General features: G+C 41.4%; 1 protein-coding gene across 2 annotated transcripts; it reads left to right on the forward strand.

The window, feature by feature from the left end:
- The first annotated feature begins 1750 nt into the window (after positions 1-1750).
- On the forward strand, positions 1751-25101 carry KCTD3 (potassium channel tetramerization domain containing 3). Of its 2 annotated transcripts, none has more exons than XM_083856831.1 (18): positions 1751-1876; positions 5393-5446; positions 6814-6859; positions 7737-7810; positions 8238-8296; positions 8492-8572; positions 9206-9340; positions 10187-10277; positions 10897-11087; positions 14886-15001; positions 18496-18583; positions 18708-18824; positions 19790-19960; positions 21097-21252; positions 22242-22338; positions 23625-23809; positions 23913-24051; positions 24382-25101. In XM_083856831.1, exons 1-18 carry the CDS (start codon positions 1803-1805, stop codon positions 24962-24964), a joined length of 2457 nt encoding a protein of 818 aa, XP_083712957.1. In that variant the 5' UTR covers positions 1751-1802; the 3' UTR covers positions 24965-25101. The 2 variants fall into 2 exon arrangements, with proteins under 2 accessions (XP_083712957.1, XP_083712958.1); XM_083856832.1 differs by having other exon boundaries at positions 9206-9262.
- The last annotated feature ends 349 nt before the right edge of the window (positions 25102-25450 follow it).

Consider the following 25450-nt stretch of genomic DNA (forward strand, 5'->3'; position numbering starts at 1 on the left):
GTGACATGTTTGTCTGCTTTTTAATTTTCCTTTTGCCTTGGGCTGTAAGGCAAAACACACCACTGAAGCAGCTGTACCAACGTATTCAGAACACATTACAGAAATATTCCACTTTTACACACTATGCTGGTTAGACACTTAGCTCCAGACACCCAGCACAGCTTGTTTCTCTCTAACACTGATAAGCTCTTGTGAGAGAGAAGTCCTTCCTCCAAAAATCTTCATGGGCTGGCAAGGGCATCTTCATAGCTTTGGTCATTTTGGCTCTACAATATGACTGGAGGAATAAACCTTTAATTTCCAAGGTATGCAAGTGAGGAAGCAGCCAGGTAACTTCAAGCAGTTTACTCCTAGGCTCACAGTGTTTTCAAAACACAGTTTTTGAGCATGCTTGAAGTCTATCCATTCAGTCCCATGGAAAGACATTAGGTTCAAACAGAGCCTGGATCTTCCCAGTGGGTTTTCAATGTCTAGGCAAATTTCACTTAAAATTTAGGCTCATGTTTGCTTATTCTTTTCCTTGTTTGAGTGTAGAAATTGATCATAAAGCCTACCCTCAAAAATATAAACCATGATTTTATGACTTCCCTTACTAACCACACTATCATTTATTTCCACCTCAATTTCTCTTTATGGGGTGTTGTATAGATTTTTTTTCCTGAAAAGCCTGCATTGTGGGCTTGGATATGTCATGTCTAATATTTTTCTCCTTTAATTGGTGAATTTGAATAATGATTGTGGGCTACAACCCAGGCTTTAAACTCCACAGCGTTGCCCTCTGCCTTCTCATCGAGTTTTCAAGGAACTTTCTGTTTCTATGCCTCTCCCATATAGAACTGGCATTTAGCAGGGCCTGGGCTCCTGAGCCTGGGGTGCCTGTGGGTGGGGGGATGCAAGGCCGAGTGAGCCCTCACTCCAGTCATGGTTTCACGGAATTAGGCTGGAAAAGACCTTCCAAGTCCAACTTATGACTGAACATCACCCTGTCAACTAAAGCACGACACCAAGTGCCACATCCAGTCTTTTCCCTAAACACCTTCGGGGACGGTGACTCCACCACGTCCCTGAGCAGTCCATTCCAATGCCTGATCACCCTTTCTGCGATGGAATTCACCCTCAGGTCCAACCTCAACCTCCTCTGGTGCGGCCCGAGGCTGTGTCCTCTTGTCCTGTCACTGGCGGCCTGAGAGAGGAGACGGTCCCCACCCGGCCACACTCTCCTTCAGGGGCTGCACAGAGTGATAAGGTCACCCCTGAGTCTCCTTTTCTCCAGGCTAAACACCCCCAGCTAAAAACCCTCACAGCTCCAGACCCTTCACCAGCTCCCCTGCCCTTCGATTTAGGGGAGGGTGGCTGGGCCCGATGGCGGCAGGGGCGGCTCCGGTTCCCCTGGAGCCACACAGGGCGGCAATCCCGGTGCCCGGGGCCTGACGCGGCTCCCGGGGCGGGCGGGTCCCGCCGGCCCCTTCCGGGCGCGTCTCTGGCCGAGGGGGGTGCGGCTCCTCCCGCCGGGGCCGGGCCGGGCCGGGCCCGCCTCCTGCTCCTCCCGCTCCTCCCGCGGCCTCTCGGCCCCTCAGCCCCGCCGGTGCCGCCATGGCGCCTTCCGCCCCCGCCCGGGCCTGAGCGCCGGGAGCCCCTGGGCTCGGCCCGCCCGGCCCCCGACCCTGCCCCGGCCGCCGCCGGGCGAGTCCCCGCCGCCTCCTTCCCCGCCGCCCTCGCCCGCCTCCGCCGCTGCTTCCCTCCACCGCCAGGTCCCGGCGGGAGGCGGCGGCGGGCGCCGGCTGGAGCAGGCGGCGGGGAAGATGGCGGGGAACGGCGGCGGCTTTGCCGGAGCGGGCAGCGGGGAGATCATCCAGCTCAACGTGGGCGGCACCAGGTGAGCGGGCGGGCCTGGGGCCGGAGGGCGAGGGGCAGCGGCCCTGCCAGAACCGGGACCGGGAGCGGGAGCGGGACCCGCCCGGCCGTGGCGGGGGTTCGGCTGCCCCTCGGGGCTCTGCCGGGCCGGGCCGGGCCTGCAGCCGGCGCTGTGCGGGGCCGGGGGGCCCGGGGCGGACACGGGGCAGCTCCGTGGTGTCTGCCCGCAGTGCCAGGGCAGCTGCTCTACGTTAGAGACTGTGGGAATCCTGCTTCTGCAGGGACAGGAGCTTTGCTTTGCCATCACAGCCTTCTAGCAGGCTTCTAGTGAACAGCCCGTCAGCAGCCTCAGAGAGTAAGGCGTTAAAATCAACGAGAATACCGCTGGCATCAACGAGGATAAAGAGCTGTATTGTTTTCAGATGTGCGCTGGAAGTGTGGAAGCTGGCAGATGTGGATGTTTTGGCAGGCTGAGGCAGAGAATTGTGGGACAGCTGTGGTCGGGATCTGTGTGATGAGCGGTGCAAACATTCCTGTCGAAATGCTCAGGCGTGAAATCGCTCGGATTACTGTAGCTAGTGGAAACTGAAGTAATGTTTTCCCCGAGTAATGTGCACAACGTGGAGCCAGCTATAAGTAGTACAAACTACTACTGCTATTTTAAGAATTTTCTTGCATTACTCAGAGCATGGGCTTGAGCTGATACCTAAATTGTCTGCTGCAGTCTTTCTTTAACTAGAGTGCCATAGAAATCCACGCAGAATTACTTTGTTTTAATAAGAGATTAAGAACCTGGTTCAGCACAGAGAAACTGCACAGGCAGAGCTCACCTGTCCTGATGCTTTCAGGATAACTTTGATGCAGGCTTAGACCAGATTGCATGTTATGCTCTGTAAGGTTCTTCAGTGAACTCTGTATCTGAAATTACAGGCCAGTGCATCTTTTAGGATTTTATTGTCTGTGGAATCTCAAAGCTGCTTCAGTTTCTTAATTTTAAATAATCTTCCTTATTAAATGCCCCTGCAGAGAACAGACTTATGAAAAGGGCACGAATCAGGGAACAAATACACACCCTCAGAGGGTTTGCCTACACAGAGTGGGAAGATTGAGGCAAACGAAGAAGTGCATGTAATTAATTTCTGTCTGAAGGTCTAGATTCTAGTGAACATTTGGTTGTAAGGAAAAGTAGGAAATCTATGCATGGATGTCTCCCCTTTAATAGAGAGGCTCTGTACTATAGTGCTTCTGTGTGAGAAGTTTTGGTCCTTTGCAAGCTCAGCTTCCCTTGTAGTGCCCATGTCCTTTCAAAACTCCACCTGAGCCATGTTTTTCAGTTTGCAAAGGCAGGGGACTCTTAGCTGATAGTGGAGTGGATGATCTGCACAGCAAATGGTGCACACATTTCCTCCTCTTCTTTAGTTCTCACTACTCTCACTAGAAACCTGAAACTATAAGTTTTGTTTATAGAATTGTGTGAGAAGAGGAAATGAGCACTCCCTTCTGTTTCTGACCCCAGTTGTGCTTTGGAGCATGTACCACAGAGACCGCAGCTTTCCTTGCTCAGACTCGAGGTCCCCACTGCTCCTTGGGCTTCTCTGTGGTGTGTGATCATAGCTCTGTCACTTCCTGGTCACAACTGTGAATTCCTTTACATGTGAACAAAAGTCTCTGGCAAGTTAAGGGTCACAGAAATTACTGTATCAAATTGGGTGAATTCTTTTGACTCTGTATCTCCCTCTGGTTACAGTGTAACTCCACAGGGACAATAGACTATGAAAATGGTTGGTTTATAACTTTCACTTGGCAAGTCTGTTTCCAGTTGCTTATATTTTCTTTAAAATAAATTTAGCATAACTAGCATATGTTTAAGGGTCTTTTGAGGATATTGCACTGTGTTTTCCTATTTTTCCTTATCTGATGCCTGTCTGACCACTGCATGGAGCTGCAGATACACCTGTGCATGTAAATGTTGCTGGCTGAGCTTCTTTCTGCACCCTGGAAAGGAGGACTCTGTCTAGTTGTTTACACAGATTAAAGTCTATCTATTAAAAGAGTTCTAAAGTATATGTTAGTATGAGCTATTGCTTACTAAACTGGTATAGTAGTGCTAAATTATAGACAGGAGATCCTGGCACTGTCTAAACATGCTGATAAAATTGAAAGAAGATGATGGTGATGCTGCATCAATCCCTATAGTTACAAGCAGTGTCTGGATTAATTCTGGATAAAATTCATGTAATTCATTGTTTTCACATGCTACAATGTAGTTAAATGAATTATCTCTTAGTCTTAAAGTAGACAGAGTAGTAACCTGTATTACTGATAAGAAAAGCTGAGAAAAACTACTTAAAAGTATATTAGAGAAGTGCTTTTTAAATTGTTTTTCAGAAAAGGCTTTGCCCATGCTTGTGCTTAGAACACTGACACTGCAGGTTTTCTGTTAACAACAGATTTGCCGTTGCTACATTTGCAGTGAGCAGATGCACAATCCATGTTTTATACAGTTCCACGTAGCCTTTGTGTTTCTGCCTCTTTGGGGGCATAAAGTAATGGGGTTTGTTTACATTTTTCCCCCTTCAAAGCTGGAAAGTACTGGCAGTGAAAATTGGATAAATTATAACTTAAGTATTTTATTCCAAAAATATTTTGCGTGTTGTAATCCTGTACTAGATGGTGAGTTGTAATGGAATTTTACTTTTGCATATCCTTTTTGTTTTCCATTAATGAAGAGGTCACCAGAAGTTTCTTAGTCATGGCACTAGTAAGAGGATATGTACAGCCAGAGGGTGATGTAGAGCATGAGCTCATTGTCCAAGCTGCCAGTTCAGTTGTCTTCCTTCATGTTAAATCAAAACCAGAAGAAGTATAAAATAATCCAGTTATTTATTATGTAAAGTACTGTCTGGCATCATAAGTAATATTATAATTATATTATTTTGCAATATAATTCAGAGTAAATAATGAGTTTTTTTTCTTTTAACTGTTATTATTATTGCCCCTCTTTGTTATTGCCCAAGAGGGGCCCAAATAGCAAAATGGCAAACAATTCATGTTCCTATAAAATATTAACTTGAGGCTCAGTGTAGTCTTTTGCAGTGTATAATGTAGCACCCTTTCAGTCCTAAGTAAGAGCAGCAGAGTAGCATGCAGTTATTGACAAATATAGCACACTGATGATAAATATATATTTTACTGTTTGGGTTTTGTGTGTGTGGAGCAGTGTTTGGGTTTTGTGGACCTGCTTTTTTGCAAGCATTAATGTTGGAGTGTGAGAACCAGGAAATACAGGATATTTGGGACAGTGTGTTACAAACATTTAAAGACAATTTGTAGTCTCCAGACACTCCTGCTTCATGTATAAGGACAATCTGTGCAAAGAGCTTGCAGCTTCTGATGTTGTGCAGGTATTTAAAAGATGTTCAACTTCCCAAACTTGTTTGATATTAGCTTTTGTTAGGACAGATCAAGGAATTTTAGATAAGACAGGCTTCTTTTCAATTTTACAGCTGATTCAGAACTTGTAACTTTGTTTTCATAGGTTCAGCACATCAAGACAAACACTGATGTGGATTCCAGACTCATTTTTTTCCAGGTATTTGTAATATATCATCACATTTAACAAAGACAAATTAGCAATCGTTAAAAAATGTATGTTCTCAGTTCTTAATTTATGTTGTAAATAGTATCTTTATTAGTGTCCTTGATGCTTTCTGCCCAGTCTCAAGCAGTGGGACATAATCTTTTGAAATCAGCTGTTACCCAGGAGGCATCTTTTTTGCTTGAATGTAGCCATGTGCTGTCACTTTTTAGATGGGGTGTTGTGGAAATAACCTTCAGTTCTGCAGGAAAGGGACCTGCCACTGGCTGTGACTTGTAATCATCTTACTGGGCATATGCATTAGCAGTGCCTTCAACATTTTTGGTTCTGTGTGGATTTGGTTTGTTGTTTGGTATTTTTTAGTTATTGCTCCACTCTGAGTTAACTCAAAGTTCTGAGGGTTTTAACTTGTGATACAGTAGCTGTTGAATTATTGAACACCCACCTTTTACATCACTGCCATTATTGCTTCTGCAGGTCTGTATTTTACTCTGCAGTTGCTGTGCCTCTGTCACCCCAGTTAATCCTAAACCCACAAAGGAAAACCTAAATGCTGGCAATTTTGCTTCCTTACGTTTAATTTTTATATTCTAGACATCTTTCCCAGTAAAAGCCTGGCAGCTAACATATGCAGAATTTCATGTTCCTATTTTACTGAAATGTTCAGATAAATGAAATGCCAGGGAATGTCACCTTCTTTGAGGCAGGCGAGGAAAGGCACAAGGAGGAAGTCTCATGCTATTCCCCAGTCTCTCAACACGAAATATGCTGTCTAAGGAGGTTGTCCTGAAAGTTATCCAATACTGGAAAATCTCAGATAATTGTCATCCAGAAACAAAGCTGTTGATGTTGGTGTCTATCTTACCTGTAAAATGATATTTTGACACTGTGTTTTGTATGGGTCTAGAGAAAAAGTACTTTGATATGATGTGAGAAAAACTTTGAAGTAGAATTGTGTAAAATAATTTCGTCTCACTTTTGCCCACTTGCAGACTAGGTTGTTTACTCATTGTTTTTGCTTCAGCAGCTTTTACCAATTTAACTAGATTTTAACAAACTGCAGATCCCTCTGAGTGCCTGGGAAAACTTTTTATCTGTTCAGACTAGACCTTGCATCTATTTCCTTTGGGAATCTCAAAGTCCTTATGATGCAGCTCTGAGTCTTTCCTTAGGTGTGCACACACTTCTCCTTTGTCCAGGAGAGATATTTCACTCCTCCAGAGTTCTGGCTGTTTTGTTTGCTCTGATAAACTGTATTACCAAAATGTAACCAGGGTGAGCAAACAGACCCAGTGTTCCTACCCTGTGTTTGTGTCAGTGCATTTCTGGGGGACATCTAATGAAGATTTCCTGTTTTTCAGTTTGCTGAGCGGAAGAATTTCAACACTAAAGGATGAAACTGGTGCTGTGAGTAATGAACGTGCTGTAACTCATTAATTTGATGTTATGCTTTTGGTTAGGTTCTCTCCTAAAGCATTTTCACTGTGGGTGCTAATGGAATTACACTGCCTGAGTCATGCTAAACTTTCATGAAAATTAGTGACATCTCTGGCTTTCTTGATTCTTATCTTTGTTTGTCTCATCAAACTAAGTGAAACTGAACAATGTACATATTTCTATGCTAATTCTGCATAGTACAGGTAATGCAGAAACAGCAACTCTTCTTAAACAGAGCAAATGCTAATTGCTATGTTGTAAGGAGGTGGAATTTTTATTAGATAGGCATTGCACGTGTAGTTGAGTAATCCAACATGGAAATGTAGCACTCTTTTTTTTTTTTTTTTTTTTTTGGCAAGAAAATGTCACAAAATGGCCATTTCAATCTGTGGGTATGATATTCTTAAACAGGAAACTATAGTTACAGTAATGTTGTTGTGCAATATTAAGGCACATAAGTACTTTGCTAAAAGTGTAGAGGTAGTTTTGATGGTAACTGAATTTTAAAAAGTCAAAACATCTCTTGAAATCTTATTACAGTTACTGCATATTGAACACATGCTAGAAAATGAAAGCATCTATTGTCCTTTGTGGAGACTAGAACCTAAAGAACAGAATTTTTAAGTGCTATCTCTTTAAAACAGTGTTTGTATATATGTCCTTTAGGAATGTTAAATTAGTGGACAGTAGAATAATGAGAACAAAGAAGAGGCTCAAAAACTTTGGGTTTTGTTAGTCTGCTCACTTCCTTATCTTCAACTCCTCTTTCCCACATTCAGCATAAAATAGCACTTTAGCTGATGGTTGCTCCATAATGATACTCAAGCACAGAATTTTTTCTTTGCAGATATTTATTGATCGAGATCCAGCAGCATTTGCACCCATTTTAAATTTTCTTCGCACAAAGGAGTTAGACTTGCGGTAAGGAGTTCGTTTCAATCAGAAGCATTAGAAAACTTGTTCAAGTGATAAATATTTCATCTTTCTCATCTAGTTGGGTGCCTGGTATGTGGCTCAGCTCCCTCACAGATGTTGGGCCATGCCTAGAGTATATGTATGTCGTGGTGGAGACAGAAGTGGTGACCTATTTTATTAGTAGATTCTTATAATGTAGACTTGCAGTGTATTTCTTCATTGTTTCTGTATCTTTAATGAAAATTGATTCAAATTAAGATCACTTTAAAATCTCAAAAATAATCATGTTGAATGGATTTTGTGGTAATTCTGTGAACTGTTAGGTAGCTTGATATTTAGATTTGTAGTATCCAGTTATATGCAAGCATTTATATTCAGGGTATTGACTCACTTTGTTCTTGTTGATTTTTGGGTTTTTTTTCTGTTTCTGTAGGGGAGTGAGTATTAATGTTCTCAGGCATGAAGCTGAATTCTATGGAATCACTCCTTTAGGTAACTTTTTTTTTTTTTTCTTAATGTGAGCTTATCTTATATTTATTATTGTCATAATGGTCCAGTAACAAATCCTGGGCAGTTGTGACCCTGAAGATTTTCAAAGTAAAAGTTTTTAAAAACAGAAGGATATTTGAGATAATGTAATGTTTTCAAGGAAGTGAAGCTGTGGTCATATCTGGGTTTCCTCCTTAGTGAGAAGATTGCTACTATGTGAAGAACTGGAACGCTCATCTTGTGGCAGTGTCCTTTTTCATGGCTACCTACCTCCTCCAGGTATCCTTGCATTCATGCTCTGATGTTGCTTGCTGTCACTTGCTGCTTTGGTTTGTGGAGATGATTGGCTGAGGTGCTTACCCTGGCTGTAAAACTGTTCTGAGAAAGCCTTCCTATGGAAAGCTAAGAACAAATGGTTGGACTGAATATTATTGTGATTTAGACCTAGGACTTTCATGTCTGTGATGTAGACTTGAGCAGAGGTTCTTCAGGAGCCTTTCAGTTTAATGTCATCAGCACGAGGTGCTTTCTTCTTTGTGAACATAGAGTTATCTTGGATGTCAAGGTGACAAATCACCACTAATGAGCTTTCCTTACCAACATGAGTACCTGTTAGACTTTCTTAATTCTCTGCAGAGATGAACACAGTTCATGTATTAACCTGAAGTCTAAAGGATATTTTGCCAATTATTAACAAGTATTCTGAAGATAATTCCTTAAATGGTGACTGTCAGCAGAGAGAGCAAAAGCATTTTCTGTTTCAGAGTTACAGTATTGGCTTTTGTTGTAGCAGATAAATGAAATTTTCATCAAAATGCATGCGTGTTAATCCTGTATTTTTAAAATGAACTAATGTTTGTTATATTGCTAAAGTTTAAGGAGGGATACAAAACATTTTTTTCTTTTTAACAGGCATTCCCAGCCGTAAGATAAATAATGCTACTGGGCCACTGACTGACATCAGAACAGGTCAGAATGAGAGCGAGGTGCATGGAGGTGGTGTCCAGCCTACACTTTCTGGTACAGGGGAAGGTACAGTCAGACTAGGTGAGGAGTGTCAGTTTTGAAACCAAAGCAAATTGCAAAGATGCTTGTCTCTGGGATATCTGAACTGTGCGGCTGTATCTGGTTTAAATCTGCTGTTCTGTGTTTGCCTGGTTAAAATTGCTGAATGCTTAGTTAAACACTACTCCCTATACAGTATTGAAGGCTCACTGCTGCACAGTTCAGATACGAGGCTTGAGAGAAAGGCAAATCAAAGTTCTTCATGCAATCTTAGCATGGCCCCTTAGACAAATGCCTTATACTGGACTAAAACAATAATGAGAACCAGAGAGGCCACTGTCTCTTTGATCTTTGTCCAGGGCCTAATTCCTGCTCTTCCACCTCTTTCTTGCTCTTGGTTCCTCACTTGCCCTGCAAGTCAAGAGTCAAGTTTTTAGAGTAAAGGTAGTCTTTACAGAAAAATTGTAAGTAGATAGGCCTGAATTCTGTCATTTTCCAGCTTTTGACTTTGGAAGCAAAATGATGGTGTTAGAAGTGTCACATTTCTGTCATAATGAATCGTAGCAGTGTTAGGAAAATCTAGACTATCTTAAAGGTGAACTTATGTAATATAAAAGAATATTAATTGATTATTCTTAGTGAGCTGCTAGAGGTTTGGAAGCAGACGGTCCTGGGTAAAAGAAGGTAAAAGGTGCATTTTTCAAGCATTATTTCTGTAGCACACCAAGGCTGTGAGGAGCAATACTGCGAATTTGAATCTTGCTGAAAATGTTTCTTGAGAAACTTAATTATCAAAGTTTCTGTTGCACATCCTAGTTGAGAGCTCTATCCTGCTATAGATGCTGCTCATCTAATACTTGTCACTGACTTCAGCTTTGTTGTTTTTAGGATTTCCTGTGGACCCACGGAAAGTCTTAATAGTAGCTGGCCATCACAATTGGATAGTAGCTGCCTATGCACATTTTGCTGTTTGTTACAGGTAGGAATAGAGTTGCTTGTCAGTTTGCAGGAAGCAAAAAGAAAAATATTATTATTGGCTAAGAGCAAAGCAAAATGTTTAGTCTGAACCAGCAGTAGATAAATGCATTCAGTCTCATCCTACGAATATGAGTTGCTGCTTTTTTTTGATGAAAATAAACTGTTTGATAGGAACTCAGATTTTACTTTGATGTCAGTTCTTGATACTGTTGAAAAAGTTGCAAATTGACTCCAATATAACTGCTTCAAAAGCCTATTTTAAAGCACGCTTTTGAATGGAAAAATTAATTTTTGAAGTTTTCCTGCTGTGGCTTTGAACACAGTCTATGAAGTTACACTGTCAAGGAAGCTGAAACAGTTAATGAATTTTTCCTACATAATTTTGCTACCTTGTCTTCAGGTTCTTTTGCTGAGCAGAGCTGTTAAACACTTGCTATTTCACTTGGATGGCTGAAAAATGTCTCCAATGTCTGTCTCTAAGACTGTAGTTCTTGACTAGAATTTGAAGTTGGTGGCTTAGACTGTAAGGCAGAATCATCCACACTGGTTCAGGATTAGACTGGGCTGTCTGTTCCCGAGTCTCTGACATCTGCCCCTTGTTCTCCCCTTTGCCCTTCCAGAATCAAAGAGTCATCTGGGTGGCAGCAGGTGTTCACCAGCCCTTACCTGGACTGGACCATTGAGAGGGTGGCCCTCAATGCCAAGGTGGTTGGAGGACCTCATGGAGACAAGGACAAGATGGTTGCAGTTGCCTCGGAGAGTAGCATCATCTTGTGGAGCATTCAAGATGGTGGTAGTGGCAGTGAAATTGGTAACTATCATTATCTGTTTTGTTTCTTCTTGTGTGTGTAACTAGAAGGAAGTCTGAGACCTTGTTCTGAGTTGTGTGTGGTTTCTGGTGTTCACTATTCACGTTCACAGACTGACAAAACAAGCTATAGTACAGCTACCTGTTAGTGTTTTAACTTCCTTCATTTCTGCAGCAGGAATCCTGTCTCGAAATCAATGAGATGGAGAATAAAAGAGTACTGTTTTTACTGAAGAGATAGTAACCAATACTTACTGTCCAGTTTGAGGTTTTTGTGTAAAAATTCAAATTAAGAGTTAAAGTTTTCCCTAGACTTGCGTTCGAATCTAGGCTGTAACAGAAAGGAACTAAGCTTTGCAGGTGGAAACCTACAGATACAAAGTTATTCTGCTCTTTCTTTTCTTTGTGATATTAAAGCCACATTTTTCCTTAGAGATGATGAAAATACTTCTGTTCTCTGTCACATGTGGTTCATAAATGGAGTCTGGTGAAAATTTCTTGGGTTTATAACTTGGGTGTCAGGGTAGGAAATAAGCCCACACTATTCCTTTAAGCATACAGGAATTTCTGCTTATACACCTTGGCGCTGAAGGACACACAATTATAAGCTTTAGAAGCAGCAAGAAGACATTTCCAGAAGTAAATATTCCCTGGTAGTGGTCTAATGGCTTGTCTGAGTCATTGCTGTTCAAATACAGGGCAAATTTGGGATACACTGAAGGGAATGGTATTTGGAACTTCCTCTGCCTAATCCCTGGTGTTTGAATAAGCACTGCTTTGCCAGTAATGTCTGTTTCCCCTGGCAGTGGATACTGCTAACAAAGTATAACAGCAGTGTGGTTATGTGAGCACTTTTCTCTGAAGCTTAATGCTGAGCTAATTTGTTATTGGATGTATTTCTGTAGTTGAAGCTTTGAGAATTATAGTAGCCATTAATTAAAGTCAAAATTACCAAATTCAAATTTTGACCCATGTGCCTTTAAAGAAGAGCTTATTTGACAGATTCTCAGGCAATTTCTAGCTATGTTAATGGATGTTGCTTTTTTTTTCCCTGCATGAATGTGTGGAAACACTAAGTCATATTTGAAGATGGGGAAAGGCAAATGTTTTGTGTGAGCTGTGTACCGTTCTTTTACTTGTGACTCATAGAGTTCTTATATATAATCATGGTCAGCAAAATGGAAAAGGAGATTCCATTGCATTTTTTAAAAAATATGAAAGATTTGTTTAACAGTTGAATATGAAATTATCTCCATTAAATGCAGTGAGCAAATATCAGGTCTGAGAAGCCTTTTCTTCTCTAATGCTGATGACTGAGTCTTAAGGACAGGGAAGAGTTGGTGTGACAGCTGTACTCCTGTAACAGGCATTGTTTTAAGCACTGTGCCATTACTTTGCTCCTGCGTTTTCTGGTTTCAATTAGCTGCTTGTGTTACCTTGGGATTTGCAGCATCTTGGATTTTTTTTAAATCAAGTGCAAAGAGGCACAAAAAGCCATAAGTAGACTTTCATTTCAAATAAAAACTCTAAAATATGCCATCATCATAAGGTTCTGATAGCTTAGACTATGACTGGAAATGACAACAGAACTGAAACAAGGACTTTTGCTAACCAGGCTGTACTGCATTCTAGTGACACTGTGAAATGGTGGGAGGAGGGGGGAAGCAGACAGAAAGTGCCTACAGGATGAAATTCCCAGTCAGACTGACATGGACCAAAATGTACTGCCGTTCTTTTGGATAATAGGTCATGTTGATTGGTTAAAAAAAAATGCTTGCGTTTAATAGTTATAACTTGAACTAGCTGTTTTGTTTCCTTGTAGAGACAAATGCTTGCAGTGCTGCTTTGTGTTAGAGATACAGTACATTGCTGTCATCTTGTGAAAGGAACCACTTGTTCCAAGCAGTTGCTGGGGCCTGGCGACACCATCCCCAGCAAATTGTGTGGGCTGGCATCTTTGTGATAGAGCTCTCCCTGAGCGCTTTCTTCCCTTTCAATATTACTTACATAAGACACTGCTGCTGGCTTGCTGCTGTAAGCAATATTTTGCTGAGAGGGACCCTTAGGACAAGAGCCTGTCATTACATATAGTGTTGTCTCCCCTGTGGACAAGTCTCAAGATTGTTGAGGCTAAGCAGGACTGACACTTCAAATTCCTCCAGACCATTCAAGCTGTCTTCCTTGATTTCCTTGAACCTCATCCTTCTCTGGAGTAATCAATTCTAGTTCTTTCTGTGGGTTTTTTATTACTGCCTTTTTCATGTGCCCTGTACTGCTGAATCTTATCTGCATCGAATGATTGTGCTTTGCCCTGGAAAACAGTTTAGCACCATAATTAAAACAACTTCCTGAGATTCCTTCTTGGGTGTTACAGAGGGTTGATTCTTTTGTGGGAATGACAGTCTGTTCATTTGAATTTGTCCAAAACGTTGAGGAATTTCCCAGCTATTGGATGCCCTTGTTTTGACAACATCTATCTGCTGCAGTTAATGTATGTACATTAGTGAGAAATAATATAAATATATAGAGTGAGCAGGATGAAATAGGCAACTTGAGAGTAAAGCTTGACACTTTGGTGTTGTAATGTATCCCCACTGTTTCTGTACTTACCAGACAGAAAAACATAGCCTAGAATTATTTACAAACCGAGTTAATTACGGGGCCAGTTTGCTGGACATCATAGTTGGCAAACTTGAAAATTACCTCAGGCCTTTTGAGTATGCTGTAACTTTAAATACATGGATAATAAGGAGTACAAAATGTAGTATGCTACCAAGTTTGCAGTTCAGTTAAAGTTATTCATTGTTGGATCTATGATGAGACTTGGAAGCTCTAAAGAAAGGATCAGTTTTGTGGAAGGCCTCAGATGTTAAGGCCAGCTACAACCACAGCCATTGATGCCTGCACTGTCAAGCACTGCACTGTTTTGATTTTTATCAAGTGAAATGTAGTTGATGACACATTTCCTTTACTCAGAAGGCCAGCATTTGCTGTTAAGTTTTATATTCCAAATTTGAATAGTATGTGATGATTGGTGAAACTGCTTCCCTATATAGCCTCAAGTTTTAATAGCCTGTACTCTCTGCTTATGGACTGCAACCAAATAAAAGATCTGGTGATGGAAAGAAAGAAGTAGGCTTTTGCAGGCTGCTTATTTTTCTGAGTTCAAGTATTTCTGCTAAAAGAGAAATTAAGGTGTATTCAAATAGGATCACATTTGAATTGTTCAGTCTTTTCCCAAGAATAAGACTGAAGCCTTGTATTCATATTTAGTTCCTGAAATCCATTTTCAAAATATTTTTGCTTGACTGGACTTTAAAAAATGACATCAAGAAGTGGTAATATTTTACCAAGTAATTGCAAACTAGCATAGCACAAATCTGCAAAACCCACGAAATTACTACTTCTTAAATGATGCTTCATAGTCACAGCTGAAAAAAAAACTAGCCATAAAACAACAACAAAAATTCCTGCTTGCTGTAGCATAATTTTTAAATTTATTTTGAAGCCATTTGAGAACTTGATGGCTGTAGAAAAATGTTTGTATATTTCATAAGGACTCTTCTAGCTTCTCTTCCTTTCTCCTTTGCAAATAATGGTGGCATTAGCAGAGATGACATACTGCCATTTAATGGAACTCAGTTTGCTGCATGCCTCACCTAGCACACTGCCAACCCTGTTTTGGCTGTTCTTTACTTGCTACCAGAATAAAAATGATGTGATAATAATGGAGAGATTCAATTGTTACTGTGTTTTCCTCTTTATTTTAGATGAGCTTCACAGCCTCTTCATTTTTTGCAGGAGTGTTCAGTCTTGGCGTGCCTGTAGATGCTCTCTTCTTCATTGGCAACCAGTTGGTGGCTACAAGCCATACAGGGAAAGTCGGAGTATGGAATGCTGTGACTCAGCATTGGCAGGTCTGTTCAGTTTTCCACAACACTTTCTACAAGCTGGAATGTCTTTCTACTAAAGAGAGAGTAAAATAATCAAAAAACATATGGAAAATGCTCATCGTAGTGTTTTCAGCCCTAACTTGTGTTATGGAGTTTATCACCTGGGTATTGTGCTGTGAGCAGAATGTTGACTTGTTTGGTGTTACTAAGAAGCATGCTTTTTAGGCTTTCAGATGAAACTATGTGGTGTGATTTGGGGTAATAAATGTCAAGTACCAATATACTTAAACTTCTTTATGGATTACTAACTGGGTAAAAAATTCACTAGCATGATAGGAAATAAAATTGTGGGGAATGTGTGACAGCAATTTCTGGACTATCTGAAAGAAAACAAGAAAGCAGTCTGGTATCTTGGAATCTCCAAAGCTGCTTTACTTAAATAGGAGATTCTTCTTCAACAGAAATGCACATGACTGTACTTGAACAATGCCTGTCTTGTGTGTGGAAGCTTCTGGCTGCACTGATTTGACTCTTGTTGTCAGAATGCACATTAAATAGAGAGATCCATGGAGTCAGTATGAGTCTGAGAAACAGTCGAGCATTCAAATCACAAACCTTGTAACACCAGCTTGTAAGGATGTACACCTTCATGGCACAAAACCTGGACACACTAAAAATCCTAAAAATGCCTTGCAAATCTCAAGAGGCAGAACTGACGTGAGGCTGCTGCACTGTTTGCTGACTAAGTTCTGATTTGACTCTTAAGTGACAATACTGGTAACAAATAACACAGATAATAGGTGTGGGATAGCACTGCTTCTGCACCAGAAACAGACATGTTAGTATGGCCTTGAATTAAACAAAACATTATTTAAAGTTCTACTGATGCTTGGCAAAATCTTCTGTTAAGGGACAGTGTGGGAACTGACAGTGGTCAGAAAATAGATTTTAGGCTCCAGGCAATGGCTTGAAGCCTATGAGAAAGCTGGGCACCTAAAATTCTCATTCTAGCCTGGGAAATCATGAGGAGGACCCAAAATAATCCCTGTAGATAGCCTCCTCCTGACACCATTGGTGTTTTTCCAACTTGTTTACTGGTAGAAATGTTTACAAGAAGGTGGTGCCCTAAAGGACCAATCCTATTCATTGTACCAAAACACTGTATAGAAAGAATCTTTCAATTCAAAGTTTGCTATAAGCCCTCTGAAGAAATTGGAGTTCTATGTGTCATTACATGGGCTGTCCTGAATTGTAATGATAGGACAGCTTAATGCTATGTGGCAAGCTGGGGTTTAACAGTATTTTCTAAAGGAGCAAGTCATATGAAATAAAACCTGATGTCCCATTCATCATCTTTCTTCCTGGGGGAGCTGCAGAAGTCTTTCTGATCACTTGGATAGTTCCTGAGTTTAACTGACTACTCTTCTGGTGAAAGCATTTCTTATTGGAGAGTAGGAAATCTTTAAGAGGCTTATATACTAGTGTGTCTATAAAACATTTTGGCTGGTTTTTTTTCAAGATGGTGTGAATAGCTCCTTTTATAAACAAACAAAATCAACCAAACACAAAACTAACAAAACCCACCCACATAAAACCAAACCTCAAACAAAAAACCCAAAACAATACAATTTCAAGGTACTTTCTGTGTCATGGGCTCTTTTGTTAGTAAAAAAAACCAAACCAACCTACAAATGTCTTCCTGTAGATCTTACTATGCCTTTAGAACACATTCTTTTCTTGAAGAACCTCATAAAGATGTAAAGTGGCAGGGTTGATCTTGAAATTCCTAATGAGAATATCTGATATTTAACTGACTGCTTCCCATGAGTTGCCCACAGCTCTGGACTTAGGATGCAATCATACTTGCTTCAGTGAGAGAGGTTTTTGTAGAACAGTGTGCTGATGCCCCATTTCAGAGCAACAACTTCATCTTCTTCCTGGCTGATGTCTTTCTAAGTTCTACTTTCATTTGTGCAAATCTGTTCTTCCTTCTGTGGTGATCTCTGATGTATTACACCCTGGAGATGTAATTCTGATTTCTGCATCTTATTGGTTCTTCCATCTTTTCCTCTTGGAGATTTGAGCAGACTACTGAGGTAGTTTCCCTAGTACTTATTCCTCTGGCAGTGTTTCAGTTGCATGTTAAAAGGATGAGGAGGAGGGTGTGGCTGCTAGATACATTAGCAATGAAATTCTTAGGAAAGGAGAGCTTAAAGGAAGCAGAATATTAAGTGCTATAGAGTAAGAGGTAACATAAAGCAGTAGAATGTGACAGAAAATATGACTAGGCAAAGTGAGGATTCTCACTGGTCGCACTTTACCAGTGACTGTTGTACAGGGCTGCTCTGTTTCCTAATGAAAGTTCACATCTTGGCAGATTGCAGCTACAGAATCACCTGTAGTGTTCCTATCTGCTGCAGAAGGAAAGAAGATAATATTTACAATATGTTTTAGGGGCTTACAGACCATGCTTAAATTTAGGAGGGGTACTGGTTTGGAGTCCGAGCTCTTTGGGATATGGGGATGTTTCTTTGGTTGGTTTGTTTTGTTTTTATCCAACTGATTCATTGTAAGTATTTTGCAAATGATTATTCAAATCTCTGTAGCAATTGGAAGGATGCTGCTGGTCAGAGAGAAATGAGAACTTAGGCTGAAATGTCCATGAATTAGTATTCAAGATCCATTAAGTGAACTGACTGAAACATAGAGTACAGGACAAATACCATGACACTGTGCATGTTTCAGTGCTCTGGATAAAATGGCTTTTGGCTTTTTCCTCCTCAGGGCTGAAGCAAAAAAAGAATTATTTGAAATAGGACACTTTACCTAGGATAAGCTAAACTTTGCTTGAAATCCCTGTCCCACCTGGAGGAATAAGCACTCCTTTTAATCATAGACGACAAAGAAAGGGCACATGAGTTGTAGACCAGTAAGTAAAATATGACAGGGCTATCTTCAGTTTGTTTGGTGTGATTGTGTGTTGGAAGTGAGAAACTATAATGGAATAAGATTTCTTACCACTCGTTATGTATCTGCTACAGGCAGAGATTTCCATAGTTTGGCAGAGAGATACAAAACTTGGGATAAAAGAGGGCATAGAGAGGTAACATCCTTGGTCCAGAAATCTCTTAAGGACTTGTCAGAAATGGAAGAAGGGAGAGGACAGAAAGGGTGAAATATAGTCACTGGCATATGGGAAAAAATCTAGCTTTGAAGACATGGTTTAGGTGCAGCTCTCAAAGCTTTGTTCCTTCACTCAGAGAAGGATCTTCCAGAGCAGTTGTGCTGATTTGTCTGCATGTGTCTGCTGAGCTCCAGGACTTCAGATCCAGTTTGGTAGAGGAACATGCAGTACTTTGTGAATGCCACTGTACGTGCAAGTTGTGTGCACAATGGCTTCAGTCCAGTAACAAACTCAAGTGATGTTCAACGAAATACACCAAAAATGTCTGAAAACTGAGGAAGTAGCAACCTAAATTTTTGATTTGATTTTTTTTTTTCCTTTCTGTTTGCACTAGGTTCAGGATGTTGTTCCTATCACAAGCTATGATACTGCTGGGTCTTTCCTGCTGCTGGGCTGTAACAATGGTTCTATCTACTATATAGGTAAGAAATGGGAGCAGGGTGGAATAAAAAGGAGGTGCTAGTGCTTATTCATTGCACACTTTAATTCACTTAAGTTGCATCAGAACAGCTCTGTCTAATGAGAGTAAATGTCTTCTCTCCACAGACATGCAGAAGTTCCCACTTCGAATGAAAGACAATGACCTTCTTGTGACAGAATTGTACCATGACCCCTCCAATGATGCTATAACAGCTCTCAGTGTCTACCTCACACCTAAAACAAGTCAGTGTTCTACCTTTATCTCTTCACTGAGAGTTTGTTAGAAATGTGCTCTTCTGTTTTGTAAGTGGACTTTTCCTGCTTAGCAAGGTTAAAGCACACAAGGTAGCCCTTGACATAAACAAAAAATTTTTCTTCATTTAATCATCTTCAAATGAATGATGAACACTAAATATAACTGTTTTCCCTTACACCTGTAATCTGTATAAATAGGTACATATACTTGTGCCTAATGTATCTTGTTTGGTTTTAAGCCTTTTGCATCAGAGAGGCACTTAGATTATGAATTGTATTTGCTGAAATAGTTTGTACTGAACTGGGTAAGGGGGAGGCTCAACCTTGCTGTTGTGTCTGACTTTATAACCAATATGTTAAGAAACATTTCCATATGCAGCTTGAGGATGCTTTTGTAATTATGGTGCAGTTATCTTTTAAATTAAAACAAGAAACAATAGCAACAACACAAACCCAAAGCAAAGTAAAACGCCAAAAGTCCCAGACTGGGAGAAAGTAGTTACTCACATAATAATATTGATACCACAGTGACTTATTAAACTGTAGTTCTTTCTGGTTTGCTTTGCTTTCCCATTTGCCTCCAACTAAGGCAGAAACATAAATGTTATGTGGCACATCTAGACCATATTACTGTGAGGAGTGCCAAAATATCCAATCATATGACTTTATCCATTTCATTCTTTTACTTTCAGGAGGGGGGAGAGAATGGGAAAGAAGGCTTTTGTTAAGACAATGTTGAAGCCTGTAGTATGGAATTGAACAAACCTGGAGTCATTTTAGTGGCAAAATGCCCTCCCTGTTTATGGGAAAATAATGAGTAAACAGTGTTTAAAAAAACACAGCTTTCTTACTGGGGAAGCTTGGAAATGCTGTTTTCTGCTGTCTCCTTCCCTGGCCCCCAGTAAGCCAAGCTTTTATTCCTGGGGGAACAATTGTGTTCTTGCTTGTTTTAGGTGTAAGTGGCAATTGGATTGAGATTGCATATGGCACCAGCTCTGGAGCAGTGAGGGTGATTGTACAGCACCCTGAGACAGTCGGGTCTGGCCCTCAGCTCTTTCAGACCTTCACGGTTCATCGAAGCCCTGTCACAAAGATCATGCTCTCGGAGAAACACCTTGTGTCAGGTAATGGTCGTTCTCCCCTCCTCCTGAGCAATGCAGCATTTGTATGCAATGCTCTATAACTTGCATCATTCCCACATGTAATAGAAATGAGTGGGACAGATTTGGGGGCACAGGAAGGGCTAGATTTGCTTAGATCCTCTTTCTTAAAGTAAGCATTCTTCAAAGCCTTTAGCAGTTGAAAGACCCAAGTTTTATTTGAGGAGATACTAGAACAACTCACTCTTTCATTTATATCTTACTCCAAGGTTGCCATTTGTGGAAATAAAAGGGTTTGTAAACAAATGTATATCTGTCAAGTTTTAATGTTGTGCCCAGGTCCTTCAGGACTAGTCTTCTTTTAACAGCCTTTCAGGAGCTTTCTGGGCTGCAACAAAATGTGTACCATCTCCTCCTGGGCCCGAGAAAAAGCCTTCCTGTGACTTCAAAGGGCTGTTTCTTTTCTCAGCAGTCTCTCCCAGTGTTTGTTATGCTATTCTGCTTGTCCTGGTCTTATGCTTAGGAACGTGTCTTACTTGCAGAGAAGATGCAGTCACTCCTTCCTCTGTAAAAATCTATTTCATCCAGAATCCAGCAGCCAGGGCATGGCAGAGAGCTGGTTTACATCTTGCTGCTCTCCCATTATTTTAAAAAAAGGAACAGGAAGATGCTATCCAATGATACTGCAAATTAACAGCCCAGAGGTCACCTGTTCCCCTGCAAGTTGCTGCTAAACCCTCAGTACCAGGAGAGGGCACATCTGTATGTACAAAACTGAGTTAATTGATTAATTAAATGGAATAGGGCTGTTGTGAGAGGAGAGTTCTGCTGCCAGGCTGCTCTCATGACATCTTGTCCTAGCATCTGCACACAGGGGATTGAAGGGGGCTGTAGGCTATTGATGCTAGACCAAACCTTAGTTTAGTGTTGCACCTGTCTCAGTTTCTTGAATTCCTGAGCGAAGAAACAAAACTAATAGAAAATACGACGTCAGCAAAATTTTGTAGACTGTTAGAAAATTGTCTGGAAATGCTCTGTAACCTCACATTGGCTAAATTCTTGATCTCTCAGTCTTGAAAAACTATCATATAGGTGATCATTAGAGAGGTTTAACTAAATCTTTTGTCATCCCTTGTAAATGCACATCTTTTCCTTTGTAGTTTGTGCTGATAACAACCACGTCCGGACGTGGACTGTGACTCGATTCCGGGGCATGATTTCAACTCAGCCAGGCTCAACCCCTCTTGCATCATTCAAAATCTTATCCCTGGAGGAAGCAGAGAGTCATGGCAGTTACTGTTCTGGAAATGACATTGGTAGGATGTCTCTGGGTTGTGCTGTGCCTGTACCTTCACTACTCTTATAATGGTTTAACAGACCTTCAGCCCTATAACATGCAAGTTAATGGGTGTAAGCTCTTATACACTGCTCTCCCCTTGAAACAATGGCAAGGATCTGTAAGATTCACCTGGAATTGCTGTTTAGGCTGTAGAGAGTGAGTATACTTAAAGGACTTACTCTGAATGACAGAAAAAGGGACAAAAAATCTTTGGAGCACAGATACTATACCTCTTCCTTCAGCAGACTGATGTAGCATTTCAATTCTGATTTAACTAGAGAATGAGGGAAAGCACAGGAGATTGTATTAAGCAGATGAGCATAGCAAACATTTGGTCTACTGCAAATTGCAGTTCACTGTTCAGCTGGGGTTAAACAAAGCATGGAAAAAATTCTTAAATGACTTTGAAGTTGTGACAAAGTTCACTGAAGCCTTGCAACTGCAGAGGCAAAGGGTGCTAGCACATTGTTGTAGCAAGGTACTGAAGGAATATGTGTTGGTAAATATGGGTAGACAGGTAGTTTAGATTCCTTGGTGGTCTGAGCCTTGCAAATGAACCTTTGATGAATAAGATGTCCTGTGAACACAGGCTGGGGTCAGTACTATTGCAAGAAATCTGATTAAGCCTTTTAGACATTTAAGAGCTGCAAAATAACAAAGTACTTACTGTTATTATAGAGACCTAATGTAGGGCTTGTGCTGACATAGTAATTCCTCCAGGAGGAACACACAGTAAACTCAAGAATGTCTGTCCCTCAGAACAACAAAACCTGATTTGGATCTGTAGAGACTGCTAACCATTGGATGGCTTTTGCTAGCTACTGATCATCTTTTGCTCCCTGCTCCTGATACTTTAAAATTGCAGTGGTCATACTCGTATAAGTCTCAGTCTTCAGAACTGTTTGGGAAAAAGGGTGAAGGAATTGAAACAAACAAACAAGTCATCTTTCCTTTTTTTTCCTCTAGGACCCTTTGGTGAACGTGATGATCAACAGGTGTTTATCCAAAAAGTTGTTCCCATTACGAATAAGCTGTTTGTAAGGCTGTCTTCAACTGGGAAAAGGTACACCCATGCTTTAAGTGGGAAAGAGCAGGACTAGGCCTGTTCAGGTGGTGATGTCTCCCTCTTTCACGCTGAGTGCATGCAGTTGCACAGAACAGTCTTCTACTATGCTTGACAGCTTTGGCTGAACTCTTGTTTGTGTGCCAGTAACAGAACCGTTACTTAACAACTATTATAACCTCAAAGCCAAAAGGCTTTTTGAGAAGTGAGATATTAGAGACTCACTTTGTGATGGAGCTCACAAAACAAACATTTCTGTGCCTCTACAGAATATGTGACTCTCAATGACGGTATCATGCTAGCATTTAATTTCAAAACTAATGCTGAAGTTGCTGGTGGCAGGGATTTTGCTGCTTACAAAAGGGTTTCCCTCTTTCTTTGCACTTGGCTTTGAAGATATTAGAACCTTTAAAATGGAGGTACTGTTTTCTAGGTCATCTCTTCAATTATTTTCTTAGGCTTGACTTCATAATATTCTACTAACATTGCTGCCAACATAGTAAAAAATGTTGTCAAATCCACAGCTGCTTTTCTTCCTGTAAGGCTAGGAAGATGACAAGAGATCAGAAAAGACAGTGCATCTCAGTTCTATGCTTCATTTTTGTAGCATTTGTCTCTTGCCTAATAAATGAATCTGGATGAAAACATTAATGCCTCAACACTATGACTTATTTTGGCACTGCTTGGGTGAAAAGTTCACTACAAAGGGCCAGTGAAACAAACTACTCAGAGCATGAGCAGCTTAGTTGAGGGAGTCCTTTTCTTCTCATTGTTCCTCGTAAACTTCTAAAGTAAGAGGGGAAAAAAGCAATGGAGATCTGCCATGCCAAGTGAAATTGCAGTTTCGATATGACAAGTTATTTTTATGGATAACATCTAGAGTATAGATGTATCATCTTTGAATTTTTTTGCATATTTTTTGTGTGGGTAAATGTGCTGTTTCTGCAGGTTAGTTTCCTAGAGTGTCTAGCTTATGCAGGGGCTGGTTTCTGTCATTGTTGTGAGCCTTAGCTTTCTAATCATTGCAGACAGAAAATGGACATAGAACATATGGGGACTGCCTAATAAACAAGCAGTAATGGTGCAGTTGGACTGAGGTTGGGAAGGGACTGTCTGCAGCTGAGCAGTGTGCCAGTCATGCAGGGGAAGGAATTTCATCTGGAGAAAAGGTCTTTTTCTGAAGGCAAGTTTGGTGCCTTCTCAGAAAATTGAACCAGTACTGATTTCAGTGGCCAAATTCTGCCAGGTGCAATTGTTCAGGTAATTTGTGGTTTCTCTTGCTGTAGGATCTGTGAGATCCAGGCCGTTGACTGCACAACCATCTCGTCATTTACTGTGCGAGAATGTGAAGGATCCAGCAGGATGGGCTCCCGGCCACGCCGCTACCTCTTCACTGGACATTCCAATGGCAGCATCCAGATGTGGGACCTGACCACAGCTATGGACATGGTTAATAAGAGTGAAGACAAAGGTAAGTTGTGGTATTCCAGGACTGTGGTGTGCTTCTTTTTCCTGTCCTCAGATGTGCCTGACTGCAGTAAATGGACTTGGCCTCTAAGAGCTCTCTCTTGCAGATGTTGGTGGCCCCACAGAAGAAGAGCTGCTCAAGCTGCTTGACCAGTGTGACTTGAGTACATCTCGCTGTGCCACACCCAACATCAGTCCTGCCACCTCAGTTGTTCAGCCAAACCGGCTTCGGGAATCTAATTCCAGGTAAGTCACCAAGGGTGGCACTGGCTGCAGACACTGAAGGTTTTACTTTTTGCGTAGGCAAATAGGTTTGGTGAATTTAAGGCTGTAGCTGAGCCCCTGAATTCATGCCCTAAGTGGCTTGAACTACATACTCCTTGATTTCCGCTTGTTTGTATGTGCAGACTGAAGTATCCTCTGAGAATCTGAAGTGATCTGGAAGCCTTTGTGTGGTGGCTGTGATTGGTGTATTGCTGCTGTAGTGGGAATTGCAGTGCTGGTGGGAGCAAGGGTGTGCAGAAGAACTGGCTGCTATTCTCAGGCTGACATCTGCTCTTCTTGTATTTTCTGAAGCCTCCAATTGCAGCACCATGAAACAATCCACGAAACTGCCACGTATGGTTCTGTGCGGCCGTACAGAGAAAGCCCCCTCCTGGCAAGAGCAAGGCGGACAGAGAGCTTTCACAGTTACCGGGACTTCCAGGCTTTTAACTTATCCAGCAAAAGCCCAACAGAAAAGGCAGCTGCTGCAAATGGGAATCCAAGCCAGACAGAGGCCAGGAAGGCAGCAGCTGAGGGCAGTGCAGCTGAGAGGAAGGCAGTCCAAACAACAGCACTTGAGGTGCGAGGCCCGGGTGTGACAGATGCAGGTGGATGTTGCAGTACAGAGGTTCACCGCCTGCCAGAGAATTCTCTGGATCTCAAAAGAAGAGGACCAGAAGAAGAGAATGAAACCAAAGCAGAAAGCAAAAAGAAAATGGGATTTGAAGGAGCTGGTTTCCTGGGAAGAAAGAAAGTGCCTCTCCTGGCCTCGGCACCAGTCCTTGCTGAAAGTGGGCCTGAATTACCTGGTGCAGCTTCTCCATCACCTACAAAGACAGCTGCTTCCCCACGACACCGGAAGAACGACTCATCCTGCCAAGACTATGGCTTGTGAAAATGTGTCTGGTGGTAAAAACAAGGTGCAGGTGCCCTCTGTCTGGTAGCAGGCATGATGTTACTTGTTGTGGGTTGTTTCTTGAGTGGGATTTTGTTCTGATATGATAATAAAACTTGTAAAGTTATGAGAAAGTACCTAGCTGCTGCCAAAGCTTTGAAGGGTTGTCCACATCAATGTGTGGCTTTATGTAATGCTCCAAAATGTAGTACGGTACTTGGTCCAAAATATTGTTGTGCATTCTTGCGTAAATGTGGTCAGGCATGTGATATGTTGTGATTATTTTTGTTTTGGGGAAAGGGACAGTGCTAAAGGAAAACTTGTTTGCTGAGCAGAGGATGCCCTTTAGATGCAGCTGCACATTGCTCTACAGCGCTGCTGTCTGGGGCAGATTTTGCCTAATTCACAGAGCTGCCTCTGTAGTCTTGGTTTATGAATGGGATCCTTGCTCTGTATGCTGCTGTCTGATATCTGAAATGTTTTGTG

This window comes from Zosterops lateralis (genome assembly GCF_965231275.1).
Source record: "Zosterops lateralis genome assembly, chromosome: 3".
Lineage (NCBI taxonomy): Eukaryota > Metazoa > Chordata > Aves > Passeriformes > Zosteropidae > Zosterops > Zosterops lateralis.